Below are 19,017 nucleotides of genomic sequence, written 5' to 3'. Positions count from 1 at the left end.
AACAAATATGTAAACGCAAACCTGTCGTCAGGACAGTTTGACTCGGAGAGCTGGTGCAGTTGCCCTGCGATGTCACTGTGACGTTGTACTGACTGGCACACTGCAGGCCGGAGACAGAGCATGTGAGGTTGGATGTGGAGCAGGTTTCAGAGAAGCCGCCGGGGCCCGTCACTGTGGTTGTGTAGGAGGTGGCACCAAGAGAGGCGTTCCAGGAGGCCAGGAGAGAGTCTGTGGCACAGTCTGTCACTGCTGTTAGACTCTGAAGGGGGCAGGGTGCTGGAGGAGGATGTCACAGTGCACAAAGTAAATCAAAGTGACAATGTAGTTTATGGGAACTCTCAACTACGCCATCAACGTGTTTATTACCTGTCTGAAGAGTGTGTGGGAGGCTGAATGCTCCACTGCAGCTGCCAGAGCAAGCTTTGACGGAGACATTATACGTCCGTCCACACTGAAGACCACTTAGTCTACAGCTGGCACTGCTGGTATGGCACATGACTGAGCTGCTGTTTCCAGCCAGCAGCTCAGCGACAACGGTGTAGTTGAGGGGCACAGCAGAAGTGTTCCAGCTCGCCACTGCATCATTGGTGCCGCACACGAGCTCCGTACTGAAGTCCTCCGGAGGGCATGGTACTAACAGAGACGGAGCATTAGGTGAATTAGTGAAAAAGGTATTCCTCAGTCAAAACTGGAAGGTTAAGAAATAATGGTCAAAATTTTAGGATTTAGTATCCCTTTTCTTGCTGAGGGTTGCCGCTACAAATGACTTATTAACACATTATACCTTTATTTTGGTGTGTATTCCATACAAAAACTGAAGTGTAAAAATGATGAAGTTGTGGTTTTATGTGTGGGTTATTATGTTGGCTCCATGCCTAACCACAACATTTATCACTTAACTATTTAACAGCTGGCAGCTACACTCATCAAACTGTCACTCTTTCCAGCTTAAGAATATCACCCTCATCATCACCTCTCCCTTGGCTCTATTTTAAGATCTGCTGTTTCCAGTCAGATGACGTGCCTTTTGCAATAACAGATCATGAAAAGTCCTTCAAGTCAAAGAAAGAAAAACGTCTGGGATTCCCAATATTCACACAAGCAGGAAGTGAAATTTATGCCGCTCTCATTCTAATGAGAAAATGTCCATTTTATGGGAATCAATGCTAGAATGTGGTTGGATTTAAGTGCCATTCACAGAAGATGCATGGTAGGTCCATTCTAATGTGGCCAGACCTCTCTTTCTCAGTACCTTGGTCTTGCCTGTAGGGGGCACTGACGTTGCTGACACAGGTCCCGTCGGTGGCAGTCACAAGGATGTCGTACGCGTGGCCACACACCAGGTTGCTCAGTGTGCAGTTGGGGCTGGGGCCGCTGCAGGTGAGGTTCTGTCCGTTGCTGGTGGCTGTGACGGCGTAGCTCACTGCATTTGCACTGGGGGGCCAGTACACCTGGGCAGTGGCAGCGCTACACATCAGCTGGCTGGATACATTGGAGGGAGAACATGGCTCTGGAGGGGGAAGTCAAACGTTATTCATAAGAATGACTAATAAAACATTTCCATTCCAGTCTTTGCTGGTGGTCAGTGTCGTGTTACCTGTGTCCAACGAGACTGTGTCACTCAGTTGACCTGTACAGTTGTCATCCACTCCTGACACTCCAATGGTGTAAACCTGCCCACACTGGAGTCCTGGGAGGCTGCAGGACGTTCTATTGGTCATGCACTCTGACCTGTGACCTCTGCCGCTCACAGCAACAGCAGTGTAGTATTTAGCACTGTCGCTCGCCACCCACGACACAGGAACGGGATCCGGCGCACACGTGTGCACGGCTGTGACGTTGGTGGGAGGACACGGCACTGAAGGGGGGAAAAATGAAGAAGATTGAGACTGGGCTCAAGGAAAGTCCCGCTTACATCCTTGATGATAACAAATCAGCCTTTTTTTCTCACGTGTTTGCACTGTGACCTCTGAACTCGGCAGACTGAAGCACGTCCCGGTGACGGAGAAGACGATCACCACGTAGGAGCTTCCACACAACAGACCTCCCATGGTGCACTGCGTCTCCGTCGAGTTACAGTGCAGAGGCTGGCCCATTCCTCTGGAGATGATAGCGGTGTAGTTCTCCGTGGGAACTGAGATGTTCCAGGTGACCGACAGCTCGCCGGTGACGCACGCCACACCGGCCCTCACGTCCTCAGGACCGCATGGTACTAAAAGAAGAGAGGACAAGACATCAAAAGTTATTGTAATATTGGTTATTCTTCCAGGTAGAAACAGTTCACCCCTGTTACTGAAGTACCTGAGTCCATGCTGATAGGTGTCGAGGTGGCCGGACAGTATCCATTGCTGTAGGTGACGGTGACGTTGTATCTCTTTCCACAGGGCAGTGAGGTGATTTTGCAGTTGTTGACCGCGTTGCTGGTGCAGTTGAGCCGAGCTCCGCTCTGATCCTCCATGATTGCCGTGTAGAGGCCTGGGAGCTGATTGTTCTGCCAGACTATTAGAGCATGGTTGGCGTCACAGTCTCTGAAAGCCTCAATGTTCATTGGAGGGCAAGGAGCTGATGGAGAGGCAGAGGGTTTAGTTGATTTAGATGGACAATGGCAAGTTTGTATTTGTAAAAACTAGGTAATCTTGTGTCATCGTACAATCATAAATCAATTATATGCGTCACCTTCTATAATGCAACCTTCTGACCTACCTGTCATAAATGCGACCACCTCGCTGGCGCTGCTGTTGCATTCTAGATTGGAGCCGATAACTTTGGCAGTGTAGTTCTGTCCACATCTCAGGCCCTCGATCAAGCAGTTGGTGCCCATTGAATTGCAACTGTGCAAATTCCCATTTTCGTCTTCAGCAATGGCAATAAAAAATACACTACCAATGCTCGCCGTCCAGTTAGCTTGGACAGAGTCTTGGCTGCAGTCGACTGATGCCGTGAAGTTGATAGGGCTGCAGGGAACTGGAGACGGGGGGGAAAGTTTGTGTTTAAGGCAAACATCTCATTTGTATTAATGGCATTAGTTGGTGCCTCACAGAGATCCCAGTACATACCAGTCTGAGCAACGTCTCCCAGCACCCTGCTGGTGGAGCAGTTGTCATTAGAGGCGACGATCCACACACTGAGGTGTTCACCACACGGCACCCCGGCCACTGCACAGCTGTTGGAGGAGGAGGTGCAGTTGTAGATTTCTCCAGTGTTTCCTTGTGCTTCCACTGTGTAGGAAAGAGCTCCAGCAGCAGAATCCCAAGTGGTGAGCAACATCTCAGAGTGACACCCGGCTCCTGTCTTGACATTCGTTGGTAGACAAGGAGCTGGAGGAAAGGCGATAGATACAGACTCAATTAGACTCTCTTCTTTTGTCTTCCTATTGGAAAGATGCAACACTGATTTGATCCCTAAAACAGCTGGACTCTGCAGCTTTTAGCAAACAGGAGGAAATGGCCCATTCATTGGGGACTATTTCCGGCAGCAAAGTAATACATACTTGTTAAACCTGTATGTAGTATTGACGCAAATTAAACTAGTGCCCAAGTTCATTGTAATTAAGGAACATGTCACTCACTGGGATGATGCAGCTTATTAATAGTAATAGTTTTTGGATAGCAACGACTTTGGCTTGATGTAATACTTGGTGGGAGGATCAATTTATTGTTGGTTTGGTTCTTTTCATGGGATTTGTTGACAATAAGACAATCAAATTCTACTCACAGGTCCGGACGAACTCCGGCTGGCTGGCTTCGGTGTGACATTCAGGACTGACGGCGTACACGGTGTACTTGTAGAACTGACCACAGGCCGTATTAGTGAAGAAACACGTGCTGTCTGCCGTCCTGCACTCGGTCTCCTTGCCAGTGTTGTCCACAGCCGTGGCCACATAGTAGAGAGTGTTGTTGGTGGGCTGCCAATTAAAGATGATCACATTGCTGGAGCAGTCGTGACTGGTCTGAGCATTAGCTGGAGCACAGGGCACTGGGCGAACGGAGGGAGACATTAAAGCACAGTTAATGTGGAGGAAATAAAAGTGTGAAATATATCCAAAGTCTGGGTAAATCTGAGTGGATTTTATGTTGACCAGTGATAGACTTTCATGCTGAATGACCAAGAACCTAATGAGCACATCTCTGATAAATACAAGATGTAAGTGGCTTCTTTGTGGAGAAACTCCTCTTTTTCAGATCTTTGATTAAATCGACTAATCGTTGAGTTGACAAGCTCGTATGAGGGTTACTTGACTAACTGAGGACAGCCCAAGTATTTATCTATTGTTTGAAAGTTTCAAATAGGAGCTGAGATTTGACTCCCGTCTTTTGTAATTTACGTCTTTGTGGCATTCACTGCTTCATCTGAGGGCTGGGCGTGTTTGCTAGGCATTTTTTAAATTTCCCTGGGCAATACTGTGTGTGTGTGTGTGTGTGTGTGTGTGTGTGTGTGTCGCCTTCACCTTTTCACTTTACAGACTGACTCTATAGCTGACCTTTTTAGGTGACTCCCTGACTTCAATAGGCTGTGAGAGCTTCGTACTGACTGGTGTTGGATGGCAAGTCTTGGTAGCTAATGAGAGGGTGTGTTCTCAGCATGAGAATAGACCGTAGGACACGCCACGGCAGGAAACCACACAGCTTCCCACAGGATGGGCAAGGTGTGTGATAAAGAGCTTGGAGTATGTCCAGAAGCGTGAGTGTGTGACGGTGAGAGATAAATTGAGAAGGTGTGTGCATGCACGTGTGAAGCGTATACAGACAGGAGATGAGGCACGGCAATGGTATACAAGTATTAAAAAGGCAATGACAGACAAGCAGGTGCTCCGTTCACCTGTCTCGAAGAAGGAGGTGGCGTTGGAGGTGCTCTCGCAGTCGTCAGAGATGGCTGTCACATGGACTAGGTACTTCTCACCACATTTGAGCATGGTGATCTGGCAGCTGGTGGAGGCCGATGTGCAGTTAAGGGACGCGCCGGTGCTATCGACGGCCGTGGCCCTGTACAAGTTGGCCCCAAATACCAAATCCCAGGTTACTGTCCCCATGCCGTTGGAGCAGCTGTAGTCCACGGAGACGGTCGTCACCGGGTTAATGGCTGAAGAAAAATGTGTGAACAGATGATACAGATGTTATTGGAATATTTCTTCAGATTAATCTTAATGTTCTGAGCTCTCAAACATGCTTCACATAGTTTTATCTGCTTGATATAAATCATCCATTTCATGAGAACTTCTTCGAAATGTTGCAGAAGTCGACAATCAACACACAAAGACGACTGTATATCCATTCTGACAACTGAATTATAAAATACTCACTGGAGGTAGTGTATGTAACAGTGGAGGCCTCCCCGGGAACTAAGAAGCCGTTGACTGACGAGACTCCCACGGTGTAGGTGGAGCAGGGCTCCAGCTTACTGATGTCCATGGATGTGGTCGAAGTGTTTCTGATGACCGGGGGGTTGCTGGGGTTGTCGTTGTCACTCACAGCCACTTGATAAAGCAGGACTTTACTTACAGAGTTCCAGGTCACTCGGGCCGTGCTCTTTCCCGTCGATACCAGAGTCACACCAGTTGGTGGCTGCACCACTTCCGAGAGGAAATACAGGTGTTAATCTGATGCAGTTACTAATCCACATTCATGTTTTCATAGATCCATAAGTGTAAAGGACGTACGTTTCAGATCATTTGTTTTTGGAGCATCAGGTTTCTTATTACATAACTGATTCCCTTTGCATAAAAATCAACACAACCATCATCTTATGTGCACTTACATGTCGTGATTGTCCTTGTACTACTTTTGGCGCCTCTTCCGGCACTGTTTGATGAATAGACGTAAGTGTTGTACGTTGTAGAAGGAGTTAGGCCGTCTACTTGTCCACCCAGGGTTGTGAAGGTCTGGTTGTAGGTTATTGCGGGAAAACTAAACAACTCGGACACAAACAAGATGTAGCTGTCCGCTCCTGTCACGCTGGACCACTCAAACCTTATAGATGTACTAGAAATAGCTTTGGAAAAGGTGATTTGGGAGGTGGCAGGCACTGTGGGAATGTAAGATAAAGAATTCAACATTAGTCAACGGGATTATTCTGTGTTATTTGATTTAAATCGTGTCATTACCTGTCATGGTCATTTCAACATCCGTGCACACAATAGTGTAAAACTCAAAGACCTTCAGTGTGACTTGATAGTGGTGTCCAGGTATTAACCCCTGAATCAGCCTCTGTGTGCTGGGTGCAGACTGCATCACCACCACTGGGGCGATAACGGTGGAGTTCACAACTCTCAAGTCCAGTAAATAAACCGAAGCGCCAGCGTAGGCGCTCCATATCACATTCAGTGTTGATGCTGAAGGAGAAGTCACTGACTCAATGTTACACCCTGAGAAATGAGAGAAGAATGTTATCTGTCTGGGACCATATGTGCTATACCTTTTTATGAGATTAAAAGGGTAACATAATAATACTTCTATTAAAGTTTTTAGTTTAAACAGTGATTTACCTGAAGGGGTAAAATGCCATGTTAATATGGAATTATATTTGTGCCTGAATTCTGAGCACACATTTTTTACATCAATAATTGTTTGTTGTTTTAGCACATATTTTAATTATTATTTTGTATTATTAAACATATTTCACGGTTGCACTGAGTGGTAAATGGTCTTTTATCCACCAGGAGGTGGCCCTCTAGTGGTGGGCAGCATTTATAAAAGAACTATAGAGTTGATTATCATTTTAAATGAATCCGATGTTAAGTCCATCTTATTCCACTTACTTCCACACATCAAGAACATTTTTTGAGGCCAAAGACAATATGATGTTTTACATTATCCAATATAGAATAGCAACGATGAACCATATAGATTTCAAGATTCACAGTTCTAATGTTTGGGTGTGAAACCTATTAAATATAAACATTAATATCAGTATCTCAGTGATGGACAAGAAACAAGCATTAATCATAAAAAATCTCCCTTCAGATGGAGCAGCAGCAGAACACTCACCTGTAGCCAAAACACGATGTGTCTAAAAAAACGAAAGACAAATAAACTAGTTAGAAACTACTAAAAAATGAGATTTAAAGAAAATATATAGCAAAAAGAAAACAAATTTAAAAAGTATGATTACCTGTATGACAGACAATAGGATGGCCGATGAATACAACATCCACATCTTATCCATTGTAATTGTCAGGGTTTCACTGCGTTACATCCATATGTCGGCTCTGCACACTGCAGCTCCTCTGAAATCTTTACAGGCTGAGCGCTGTAGATCAACTTCATGGGAACCAATCAGGACGTCCTAAATGAGGACAGGTAGATGCCCCTGGGCTTTCTGTCATCATGAGAAGGAAATAAAGTATGTGGTCTGTCAGGTGGAGGTGGGGATGCTTTTATTCATCCACTCCTTTACGATCAAAATGCACTTCTTCCGTCCGGGAATATTTTATTCCTGTAACTCTGGAGCTTTGGATAATAAGATAATATGATCCCTTTTGTATGGGTATGTAAGTATGACACATGAGTGACTGAAAAGTAAATTGAACCAAGTCCACAAGCTACATCCGTCCTGGTTTGACATCACTTTTCTTGGAAATGTTTGTCATTATACATTAATAAATAATAGCTGCCATGTCAAGAAGTGCTGTCATTGCTATATTTAATGAAATAATAGTTTTCATAGGTATTTAAACCTTTTCTACCTTTTCTAAGTAACCTTGGTTCACTTCTGTCGAGACGAAGCTGTCTCTTGTTTTATGTGTATGTGTTCTTTTTAAATGTCCTGTTTCTAATTTGATTGTTCGTTTTCTGTTGCCTTCTGTTGCCTGTTGAACTCTCGACTGCAAAACTAGTTTACCCTTGGGTATCAATAAAGTAACCTGAACCTGAGACATTAAAAATGTGTCTTTTCACAAATTGCACATGGAAACATGTGCCATAAAAGACAATCCTACATCAAACTAAATGGCAGGCAGTTGGAAGCAATCAATCAATAATTTACCAGTAAAAAGGCAGGCAAACTTTATTTCTAAAGCACTTTTTGAAGTTGCAAAATGCTTTGCAGGAAGATAAAGTGGGAAATGATAAAAGAAAATAGACGGAGAAAACACCAGTTGCTACTGTACATTTGAATGAATAGGGGGAACCAAAAATGGCTTTATAAATAAGACCATGCCAGGTTAAGTCATCTACACATAGACCAGTGATGGGCGAATGTCAATACTCAATGTTATTCATCAAGTTTACTTTAGGAAGATCCTTTTGTGAGCCAGGTTATTAAAACAAATCTACAAACCATAATGGACACATGCCTACATCACCAGCTACAGTATCCTTATTTTAAGGTCATTATTCTACCGAGGGTGTTACATAAATGAATGTGATAGCTTGTTGCGTGTTGCTGCATGTGACAAAGACATTTATTGACAACAATAGGTCCACACCTTTGCTCTGTCCCCTCCGAGCTCTACCCGGCTGCTTTTCATCAGTGATATACCTCCCAATTTGAGCATGTAAATTATGAGGGTGAAATGTATCCATCAGGGTGTCAAGTAACTTTTGTCTGTCACATGCGTGAACCAAACGTTCTTTAACACGTGCACTTTATGTGAATTCAGACAAGGTATTGTTTTTGAAAGTGCACCTCTGGGATTTCTGGCCACCCTGCTTGTTTGGGTGGGAAATGCTAGTTTGGAATAAACCTATAGTACTGGATATTCTACAAATAATCAGGATAATAAGGATTAGATTGTCCTAAAATCATAAGAATTTACAACAACGAGATTACCAAAGAAAACGGCAGCAGCAAAAAACTGCCGAGTCAGGTTAAAGTCCCCAACTGTTGGTTCCCCCACCCTGGTTATGGACATTCTGTCCAATACACACCAATGTCACAATGTGGGAAAGAAGAAGGGTAAGGTAATGAAAGGTAAATATGAATGACAGTTTGAATTTCTATTTGAAAATTTCAGGACATATTAATATTATTATATATTGAATATTTCTGAAAATATTAAAGGTATGAATGAGAGAAGTATTAGCACTAGCTGAACATTTTTAATGTTTGAATGAAGTTTCAAGGTTGGAAAATTCGGAAGAAGTTGGATAAAGAAAGAACAGGTGGAATAATAATAATTAATCAATCAATTAATTTGCTCTTTGTCCTTTTGCTTTGACTTCCCTTTCCCCTCTTCCATCCAACCTGGACAAAACAAATCTACTGTCTTTATTTTAAATATATTAACTCTATAGTCTTGAATTCCATTTTCACTTTCCCATCCATATTTTTTCCTGTATTTTGCTCACTTACCAGGCATCACATTCTCTTTTGCATATAGGATGGTCAGTATCATCATTACTAGCCTGACCCACCATTCCATGGAATCTACCAAACATGTGCAATATCTCAACCAGTTGGATCGGTTATGCAAATTCTAAGGTGTCTTGAATGATAAGATCTATTTCAGGACATCTCTATGATGGATTGGTATTCGTACTGAATGTAGCTCACGTATCCCACACACATTCGTGTTCTACTTCATGAAGAGAACACAAGAGATGATTGACAGCACACGGTCTTGGAATGCAAAACGATGGGTTTTAATGTTGTTGTCTGTCATCGCAGAGAAAACTAAATCCAATGAAAGCACACTGAATGTGTCTCCAGCAATCCGATCAGACGCCTCATCCGCAGGACTTGCCATGTTTGACTCCAGGCCAACGAGATGGATACCTGCTGACCCACTTTTAACTGACCCTCTTCTTTGGACGTCATACAGGCCGCCATGTGGAGGTCTGCTACTTGGAGAGGTCAGAGATGTAATTTGATATAAGATCTTAGGACTAACCCTAACCCTCACTGTAGTGTCTCTCTCTTTTTTTCACTTATACTAGATGTCATATGTTTATGTTACATCGAGTGATCAACATTGACGCATTGATTAAAATTGATAAAATACTATAAAAATAGCAATATAGAGAATATTTCCCACAGCTATTTACTTAAAAAGCACTCTTTTATATATTTTATTATTTTAATTAGGTGTTTTAACTTTAGTTTTTCATATTTATTCAGTGGAAAACAGTTTGTCAGACCCTATACAGCTTTTTCTTACACATAGCAGTAACAACAAAATATAGATATTCCTAAACAAGATATTAATCATGATATTTCTTTTGGGAACATTGGATCTTCACAGTCGTCGTCTGTTCATGTTGTGGGGTTGGTGGTGTTGAGGGTTAGAGGGCTCACTGTTGGGTAAGAAAGATAAGAAGGAGAGATATCAAAGATAGCTTAAGTACATATTCATTGCACTCACATGATTGTTTTGTGCAAAGATCATTTTCTTTGTGGAACTTTATACACAAAAAGGCAAAATACAGCCTTGTCATTCTGAGTCAGGGGCTATTAAATACCCATCTTATCTATCAGACACTATGATGGCTGTGTCACGTTCCTGCAGCAGATCTCCATCTTCATTTACCTGAGTCACGTTCCCCTCATTCTTCTCCCCATGCTTTATAAACGTACACGCATCCCAGAAGTCCCAGAGGTAAAGACCGATAGAGATCAGCCTCACCTGTGCTTGTCTATACGCTATATGCCTTACACAAACACCTATTGTTATACCGGAGGACTGAAGGTACACTCAATTTATAGGTGCGTTTGATGCTGTCACTAGATACCCCTCATGCTGCGAAGTATCAATTCCTCAAGCACATGCTCAAAATCACAAAACGCTGTAATAGCACAGAAAGCACCTTGTTTGTTTCAGGTTATGTAAGTCCGTGTGGTCGGGAGGGATTGTGTTCTTATCTGGAGGGAGCTGAGTGACAATAAACTTGCTAGTTTTCAAACAGCTCATGACTTAATTCGAGTTTAAAGTAATTGTGTATCTCTTGGCAAGATGCAAATAAGTGTATTTAACAAAGTTAGGTTCACAGTTTAGAGGATACTTACCTACATACCAGCATTACTTCCTGGGCAGAGAACTGAGAATTTAACAAAGACACAATATGATACATTACATGAATGCAGCTTTGTTAAAAACAAATATGTGATGCTTAACCATTTACACACACTACACAGCCTCGTCATGACTCACCCGAGTATCTCCGGGGTTGACAGAAGCTGACTTTCATGCCATTCGGTCCCACTGGTGCCACCACTACTGTGTAGACGTCGCCGCACGTTTCCTCCTGGATATCGCAGTATTTACTGCCGGCGGCTGCAATGCAAGTGTAGTCTGCTGCCGTCCCGTTCAGCTCTACTGTGTGGTTCTGCATCTGAGCGCCCATAGAGCGCCAGTACACCCGGAGGGAGTTGTTGGCCCGGCGATAGAGCTTGACGCTTGTTGGACAACAGGCACCTGCGAGAATGAATTTTGAGAAGTTCTGTTGGTGGTGATGTAATGTTCATATGTGGACATTTTTCTGTGTGTGTGTGTGTGTGTGTCGTGTGTCGTGTGTGTGTGTGTATATGCATTTGCCCTCACTGGATGAGAAACCACGATATTCGCACTCTGACTTGTGTCCCGTGCTGCTGATGGCCTCCAAGTGGACGCTGTAGTTGGTGCCGCAGGTGATGCATCCCATCAGGCAGTGGGTGTCCAGGGTGTGGCACTTGGCGTGTCCGCGTGACGATGTCAGGGTTGTGATGTAGGAGCGAGCTCCGCTGCCAGGCGACCAGGTCACGTTGGTCATGGCCTGGGTGACCTGGGTCACATTCACATAGATGGGGCAGCAAGGACCTCGGGAGGGAATTACAGAACAATAATCAACATGGAGTAAATGTGCATATATAATACTGCTGCTAGCCCTCATGATGCTTCATCATCCATTTAAGTTACAAGTGATGAACATGTTTGAAATAACCTATTTAAGCTCATATTATTGTTACAAAAATTCTATTTTTACAAAGCGTGAATATGAAAATTTCACGTTATGATTATCTTTGCCAAGATAATTGCAAATGTTATCATTATTATTAATAATAATATTGATATTATAATTATCCAAATGTCCTTAAAACTCTTAAAATGCCACTTTACATTTTGTTAAGAAACAAACATTTTTATTGCGTTCCAGAGGAAGTTTTTGTTAAAAACGATAAATAATCTCAAATAAAATGGATAAATATTTTTGTATCCTATATTTTTTACATCAGGCTCTATTTCTCAGTTGTCTACCAGGATAGCGAGCTAGACGGCTAATTCATGACTATATTAACGAATATCCCGATAATGGAAATTCACATGATGAACTTGTGAGGGTTTTTTTAATCGTGATCTTAGTGGGATTTTTTATTTATTTGTAGGATAACTAAAATGGACAGAAAATAGTTAAGCTGGGATAGTAAAAAAAATAAAACCATTAAAATAGTTGTACAGCCAATGTGACTTTAGCACATGGCCCTCTGAGACAAACCTGTGTTTTTGGGCTGATTTAAATACAACCTGACATTTAATCCCAGTCAAAAGCAGTCATACTGTAATACCTGTTTCCAAGGTTTTAGTGAATCCCGGGAGACTTCTCCCCACGGCTGTGGTGGCCACCCCCATGACCTCATAGGTTGAACCACAGGGCAGCTGTGTGAGCTCACAGGAGCCGTTTCTTGACTGGCAGGTGTGTGTGCCATAGCGTCGGATGGCTTTGATGGTATAATTTGTGTTGGGGGTGTTGGGGGTCGTGAAGAGGACTCTGTATGTGGAGTTGTCGGTCTGCGTCATATTCAGGATCTCTGGAGCACACGGAGCTGCAGCAGGACAGACAGGAAATTAAGTCTTCATACAATTCAAAATGCATATGTTAATGCAGCAGAGTGAGAAATGCAGTCATGAAAGTTGTATACCTCTCATCTAAGACTTATTTTCCAAAATGTTGAACCAGCAGTTCAGTGTTATTCAGTTCCATTATTATTCCATTGGACAATTTAGGGTTAGGGTTAGCTGTATATTTTGGTTTATCAGCCTACACCAATGAATTCCTCACCTTCCCTGTATTATGAGGTGAGATGTCACTCTAAATAGCCCCATTATTACCTGTCTCGTGTGTGTGGGGTGTGCAGGTGCGGTTGCATCCTCGTAACTCGCTGCAAGGGGTGACGGTCACAGAATAAGCCGTGTTGCACCTCAAATCTGACAGCGCACACACTGGTGCTGTATCGTTACAGTGGATGACATCATTGGTCTGGGCAGCTGTTGTCTCGTAGAGCTCGGCCCCTCTGACCGGCGACCACATGACCTCCAGGGTCTCTGTAGAAACTAGCTTTACGTTGACGTCCTGCGGGCAACAAGGAACTGTGGGAGAAAATGCAACAGATGAGAATATTGATCAACACTGTGGAAAGGACCATACTGATGATTTTGCATGTTTTAAAACAATTTTCCACCTTCCAGGCAGCCTTTGTTTTCAGCTCATGTCAACTTTCATGTACTTACTTGAAACCTAGTTCATCATTTCCCTCTCACTTTTCCCCAAATATATCTTGTTTTGTGCAGTTACTGCAGGTTCCTACATTCAATAGGAAAACATTATGACTAATCCCAGAAAAGGTGCAGGTTAAACTATTTGTCCCAGAAAGCTAAACCAAAAAAGATTGTGCAACAGAGCAGCCACAGGTTAATTTGTGTTGCTGCTATTAAAAAAAGGCAATGCCATACTTTGGAAGCTTGTTGGTTGTAAATGTAAAGTAATCACAATGTGAAGCTAATGGGCTAACAATGCAAAACCACTGGTATGGTCCTTTGACTTGATTACAACAGCATGTATATGTGGTGCTGGTACGACGTGCGGGTGCTTCTGGGCATACTGGTGGTGTAGTTGCGGATGTGTGCGTAAGGGCTGGAGCCGGCCTGGTTGTAGGGGAAGACGGTGGTGAGGTAGGTGTAGCCGCACATGCAGGAAAATGGGCATTTAGTTCCAGTGGTGTTACATGACTTCTCCGTCCCGTCGTCCCTCTTTATGAAAGCCACGTAGTGCTCCACCAGCGGCACATCATCCCACACCACTGAGCAGTTGCCTGCTTCGGGCTCCTCCACCCAGATGTTCTCTGGGGGACACGGATCTGTCAGAGCAAGAGAGATGGTGGTTAACAAAAAGTAAGAATGGACTGGAACGACGGTCGTATTGATCTGACGCTCAGCAGAGCTATTTATCGTATGTTCCCCCGAATGTCCAACTATTATTTTAATGTAGGGCTTTGTGATTCATACGCCAAATGCATCCAAGTATGTCGTCCTGTATGTGGCTGTGGTTGCGTGCGATTTACCCACATGTAATGTAGTCTGCTGATTCCGAGGGTTGGCTGGGGCCCCCATTGTTGTAGGCCGTCACAGAGACAGAGTTGTTCTGGCCACACTCCACAGGTGTAATATAACAGTAACCGTTCACTGCCGAACTACAGTTTTGACCATTGGTGGCCAAGACCACGTAGTTCTGTGCTCCCTGCACTAACATCCAGTACACGGTGATCCCAAGAGACCGGCCCCCAGACATGTCGACGTGGGTCACATCCGGGCTCTGAGGACCTGGAAGTTGAAACCAGAGGGAATTGAGTCATCAGTCATCTGCTACATTTAAGTTCTACGTCATATCAGGCTTACGTGTGATCTGGCAGACGGTGAGGTCGTCTCCAGCTCGACCCTCGGGGTCCCAGGCTGTGCCTTTGATACAGTAGGTGGTCCCTGCTTCGAGGTCCTCGAAGGTCACCGTGGTGTCGGTGGTGTTCAGTTTGACGCGGGAGCTGGAGCTCTCCCGGATGATGCAGAGCATGTAGAGGACGGCGTTCTCCACCGGGGGCCAAGTCACGAGGATGGTGCTGTTGTCAGGAGAGGTGGTGTTCAACTCGGGTGCCATGACCACTACAGACCGGTCAAGGTAGAGAGAGAATGAGGAGAAATTAGAAGAGAACTGACATGGACAAATACAGATTTCTGACTTCTACTCTCCTGACATTTTATTTTGAAAGAGGAGCCAAATGGAAACAATATCCCTGTGATTATGTTGCTCCTTCGGGAAGGGAGACAACCCAGTTCTCATGGTTTCTCTTTTCATATTATGAGAATAGTGTAGTGCAAAGTAGAGACTCTGTGACAATGGGCGGTGAAATGACACGCCGCTTTGGCCGGCGGAGTGAGCCAACAAACTATTGTCCTACAGGAACAACAGAACGGCTGCATTTCACTCGTCATGCGTTGATTATCATCTTGAGTAAACTGCTTCTAATGTATAATGTAATGTATTGTCTGGCCATGTGACAGTGCGTAAAAAAGGTCATTTGTTTCTAATTGTATTGATTATTAGTAATAAGTTAGTGAGTCTTATAGGTAATCATTATGTATCTATTATTATTTAAAATTTCTATCACTGTTGGAAATGCTCGAGCCACAGTGTGAAGCGTTTTTAGGACTCTGTGTGAGACTTTCCGTCCGTACCTGTCCTGGCCTCGATGGGGAACGACGGCTGGCTCCTCCCACCGGAGTTGACGGACAAGACACTCAGCCTGTAGTCCGTGTAGGGCTGGAGATGCACCACGGTGCCTGGGGAGCCGCTCACTGCGGTCTCAGAGAAGAAATCACCGGTCTCAGACCGTGCCGTCAGGATGTAGCTGGTTGCCCCGGAAATCTCTGTGAACTCCACAGTGATGCTGTCGCTGTGTTTGGAGTAGGCCTGTTCAATGCTGGGGACGTCAGGCGCTGGAGAACAAGCGGTGTCGTCAAATCAGTTAGATTACAAGATAAAACACCTTTAAATAGAGGAAGTTAATTTACCATCACAATTTTTAGGACTGTCTCTCTATTTTCTTATATAAAAATATACTAAAAATGCAGTGATGGAACGTAACCAAGAATATTCAAGTGATTTTACTTGAGTTTTTATGGTACTTTATACTCCATCACATTTAGACTTAATTGTTTGGTCAAGTCAACTTCTTAAAAATAGTGAAACAAGTGTCTGACCGACCCAAAGATATTCAGTTTAGAATGATTATAAATACTCGACCCCCTAATTGTTTTAGCTCTAAAAATGATGCATTGCTTTTAATATACCAACAGTATATAAAGCATGCTGCTTCCATGTTGATGCATCCCCAATAATAGTCCAATTACATTGTAGTGTTGGTACTTTTACTTGAGTCAAGCATCTGATGACTTGTTAGATACATGAAGTCTGTCTGTGGAGTATCTGAATCTGAATCCGCACCCCTCTTTACCTGGCCTTGCTGTTGTTACTGACCTGTTTTCCCCTCTGTCTCAGCATTGCTGAGGACATTGAGGGCATTGTCCATGGCTTCTAGCTGCATGGTGTACACCGTGTTCGGTGACAGGGAGATGACTGAGCCCATCACGGTGTTGCCACTGAATTGAGCGAAGACGGACCGTCCCGGGGAGTTCTTGGGTGTCGCTGTGATCTTGTAGGAGCTGGCATCAGAATAGAGGGTCCACTGCACCGTTATACTCTTGGATGTGACCGTAAACACTGAGATGGCTGGGGGAGATGGAGAAGGAAACAATGATGGGATACATTCACAAAGCTGCTCATAAAATGTGTTGGTTGTTTCAGAAAAACATGAATAATTTACGTTTCAATGTAATTTGCATTAAAAATTATGGGATATTGTATATTATTTCAGTTTGGAATCATTATAAAATCTGGCAAATGTAAAATGTTAAAAGATGATTTACCGTTTTGAGCAGCACAAATCTGAAAATGACAAAACATGGCCAGTTAATGAATGAAATGAGGAAATAACCTGATGATAAATGACAGGATATACAGTATTTTCAAGACAAGGACATCATTTCAAGGGCAGCAAGCTATCAGTATTTCACAGTATGCCCTGAGGGCTAATTATGCCTCGGGGCATAATGCCTGTATCATATTCTCGGCGCATGAGAGGCAGCAGTCTGCACATTACCTTCACTCAACACAGATTTCAGGGCTGGGCAGCGCAGGTATTTCTTTCAGGCCTGAATGAATTTGTCTATTGAGCTAGCGTCGGGCATGCCACACACACTTGTTGAAAGCAATGACACTCAAAAGAGCCTGTGTTCATGTTTCAAAAGTCCAGTCTTATTAATCTGGATGTATAAAATATGCACAAATCAACGACAGGAAAGCATGACAACAAGCTACACTGACGATGTTAAAATAGTTAAAATCAGAGTACAATGAGAAAATGATCGTCTCTTACCTCTGTGAAGGTCATCAAAAGCAAAATGTTCAGCATTTTAACTAATTTCATCTGTGTACCCATGCCTTCAGCGTTATGGTTTTGGGGTTTGTGCTGAGCCACTGCCTTGAGGCGACGTGTGTGATGATGAAAATGACTTCAGGGAAGCAGCTCAGGCTTAAATTAGATTTTTTTTTTTTTTTGTGGTTTCTTCCCCTCCCTCCCTCAGAAGAAACGACAGGTCTTTTATTGTTTCAGCAAATACCAAAGAGCCCAGAGGCTGTAACTCCTCCCCACGGGGTGTTTGGGTGTCCTATCAGAGTGAGACGAGTATGACCATCTTTGTTAGATGAGGATGTAGATACAACAAAACAGCATGTCTTTAAAATGAACAAATGGTGTCTTTTCTTGTAGTCTTGTCGTTGAGAAACATGCATTTTGTTGTTTTGCAGCGTGAAAATCGTGTGATACAAGTGATGATCTGTGTCCAAAAGTAAGTTTTATAGCCTGTTTAAGGTTTCAACTAAACAACATTTGATTGGTTTCCACTTCTGTTAAATCTTGTGAGAGATGAAACTTTCACCACTGATAGACAAAATAAAATTGCAGAAAAAAAGCTGACTTGTGTAACTTATGGACTTGGACTTGTGTAACCACGTACGTGCATTTGGATAACTGTAACTTCATATGACGGAGAACTTTACTGTACTTTACTGTGTGTGTGTGTGTGTGTGTGTGTGTGTGTGTGTGTGTGTGTGTGTGTGTGTGTGTGTGTGTGTGTGTGTGTGTGTGTGAAAAGCTTCAGTGAAGGTAACAAAGCCAAGGTTATTATAAAGGCTGTTCTTTTCCCCGGTGGCCAGGTATCGGCGTCAGGTGTGGTTTGTGAAGATGGGCTGGGAGGATCCCAGAGGAGCAGATTAACTCTCCTGTGAATTCACGCAAAAAAAGTAGGAAGCTCCAAACAAATGACAAAATCACCGCTTTCCTCAGTTCAAAGAACAAAAAGAACGGTGTCAGATTTCCCTATTACCAGCCTGAGAGCTTTGTATACAGATAATGCTCCTGCATGCTTCAATATTTGCTAAATGCCACAAGTAATTGTTTTTCCTGATTAAATATTTACTCATACAAACTCTCTACAAGTTAAGATGATCTGATGATCCACTTAGTCATTTGATATGAGGTAAAGCGACTTAGAAAGGTTATAAAAAGGCTAATAATGATAAATAAAAAAAAGTTTGGACATTACACTGCACACTATGTTGACTTAGCAAATAAAATGGACATTTAAGATAAAGTTCATTATCCTTCAATTGTCTAAACTAAAAATGTTTTTTCCCATTGAAACTCTGAGCCAAAGACACGGTGCTGTCTCAGAAACCGCCTGTGAGGCTGATTCTGTGTGTTCAGTGTGAGGTCCACTACACAGGTTGGAGAGTCATGCTTGCTCACTGTGAGGCCGTCTTCATGGCCTGCAGCTTCGTCAACACTGAGAACTGTCCTTCAACAATCAGAGGGAGCAGGAATGTTGTTTAGGCACATCTTCCCTGATACCCCCCTTGGACAACAGCTAAATGTGATACCCCACAAACAAAAAGTGAACACAGCCCGGCACCAGCAGGCAGTGACGGTGACAACAGACACTCAGTAAGGAGACACTGGTTCGACCAGCACCCACAGGCCAGCAGGGATGCACATTAGAGGCGTCACATGAGCATATTAGTTATAAGGACAAAAGTTGATACTCATTCGAACTAAAGGCAGAGAGGGATTTTCCTGAAATGTAATATTACAAATCTGACCTACTTCTAATAGAACTTCATCTCCTTACCCTTTGGCTGCTCGGAGAGCTAATAGTTGGGGAGC

The 19,017-nt window shown here is 43.4% G+C and overlaps 2 protein-coding genes across 2 annotated transcripts; both read right to left on the bottom strand.

Moving 5' to 3' along the window:
• Nucleotides 1-659: 659 nt before the first annotated feature.
• On the bottom strand, nt 660-7,262 carry LOC311011807 (fibronectin type III domain-containing protein 7-like; the record flags this gene model as incomplete). The annotated part of the gene is made up of 12 exons (XM_084006939.1): nt 660-688; nt 1,253-1,510; nt 1,598-1,858; nt 1,952-2,212; nt 2,302-2,562; nt 2,704-2,964; nt 3,057-3,317; nt 3,715-3,975; nt 4,819-5,079; nt 5,300-5,569; nt 6,101-6,235; nt 7,190-7,262. 12 exons carry the CDS (start codon nt 7,260-7,262, stop codon nt 660-662), a joined length of 2,592 nt encoding a protein of 863 aa, XP_083863065.1.
• A 2,307-nt stretch (nt 7,263-9,569) lies between these two features.
• Nucleotides 9,570-17,339, bottom strand: fndc7a (fibronectin type III domain containing 7a). The gene is made up of 13 exons (XM_084007286.1): nt 17,173-17,339; nt 16,662-16,682; nt 16,215-16,464; nt 15,413-15,673; nt 14,582-14,839; nt 14,252-14,506; nt 13,789-14,043; nt 13,019-13,276; nt 12,475-12,732; nt 11,474-11,728; nt 11,084-11,347; nt 10,939-10,970; nt 9,570-10,229 (listed from the first exon to the last, which is right to left on the bottom strand). Exons 1-12 carry the CDS (start codon nt 17,233-17,235, stop codon nt 10,939-10,941), a joined length of 2,430 nt encoding a protein of 809 aa, XP_083863412.1. The 5' UTR covers nt 17,236-17,339; the 3' UTR covers nt 9,570-10,229.
• Between the last annotated feature and the right edge of the window lie 1,678 nt (nt 17,340-19,017).

This window comes from Eutrigla gurnardus (assembly GCF_963514095.1).
Source record: "Eutrigla gurnardus genome assembly, chromosome: 4".
Classification (NCBI taxonomy): domain Eukaryota; kingdom Metazoa; phylum Chordata; class Actinopteri; order Perciformes; family Triglidae; genus Eutrigla; species Eutrigla gurnardus.
This window is presented reverse-complemented; position numbering and strand designations above follow the sequence as displayed.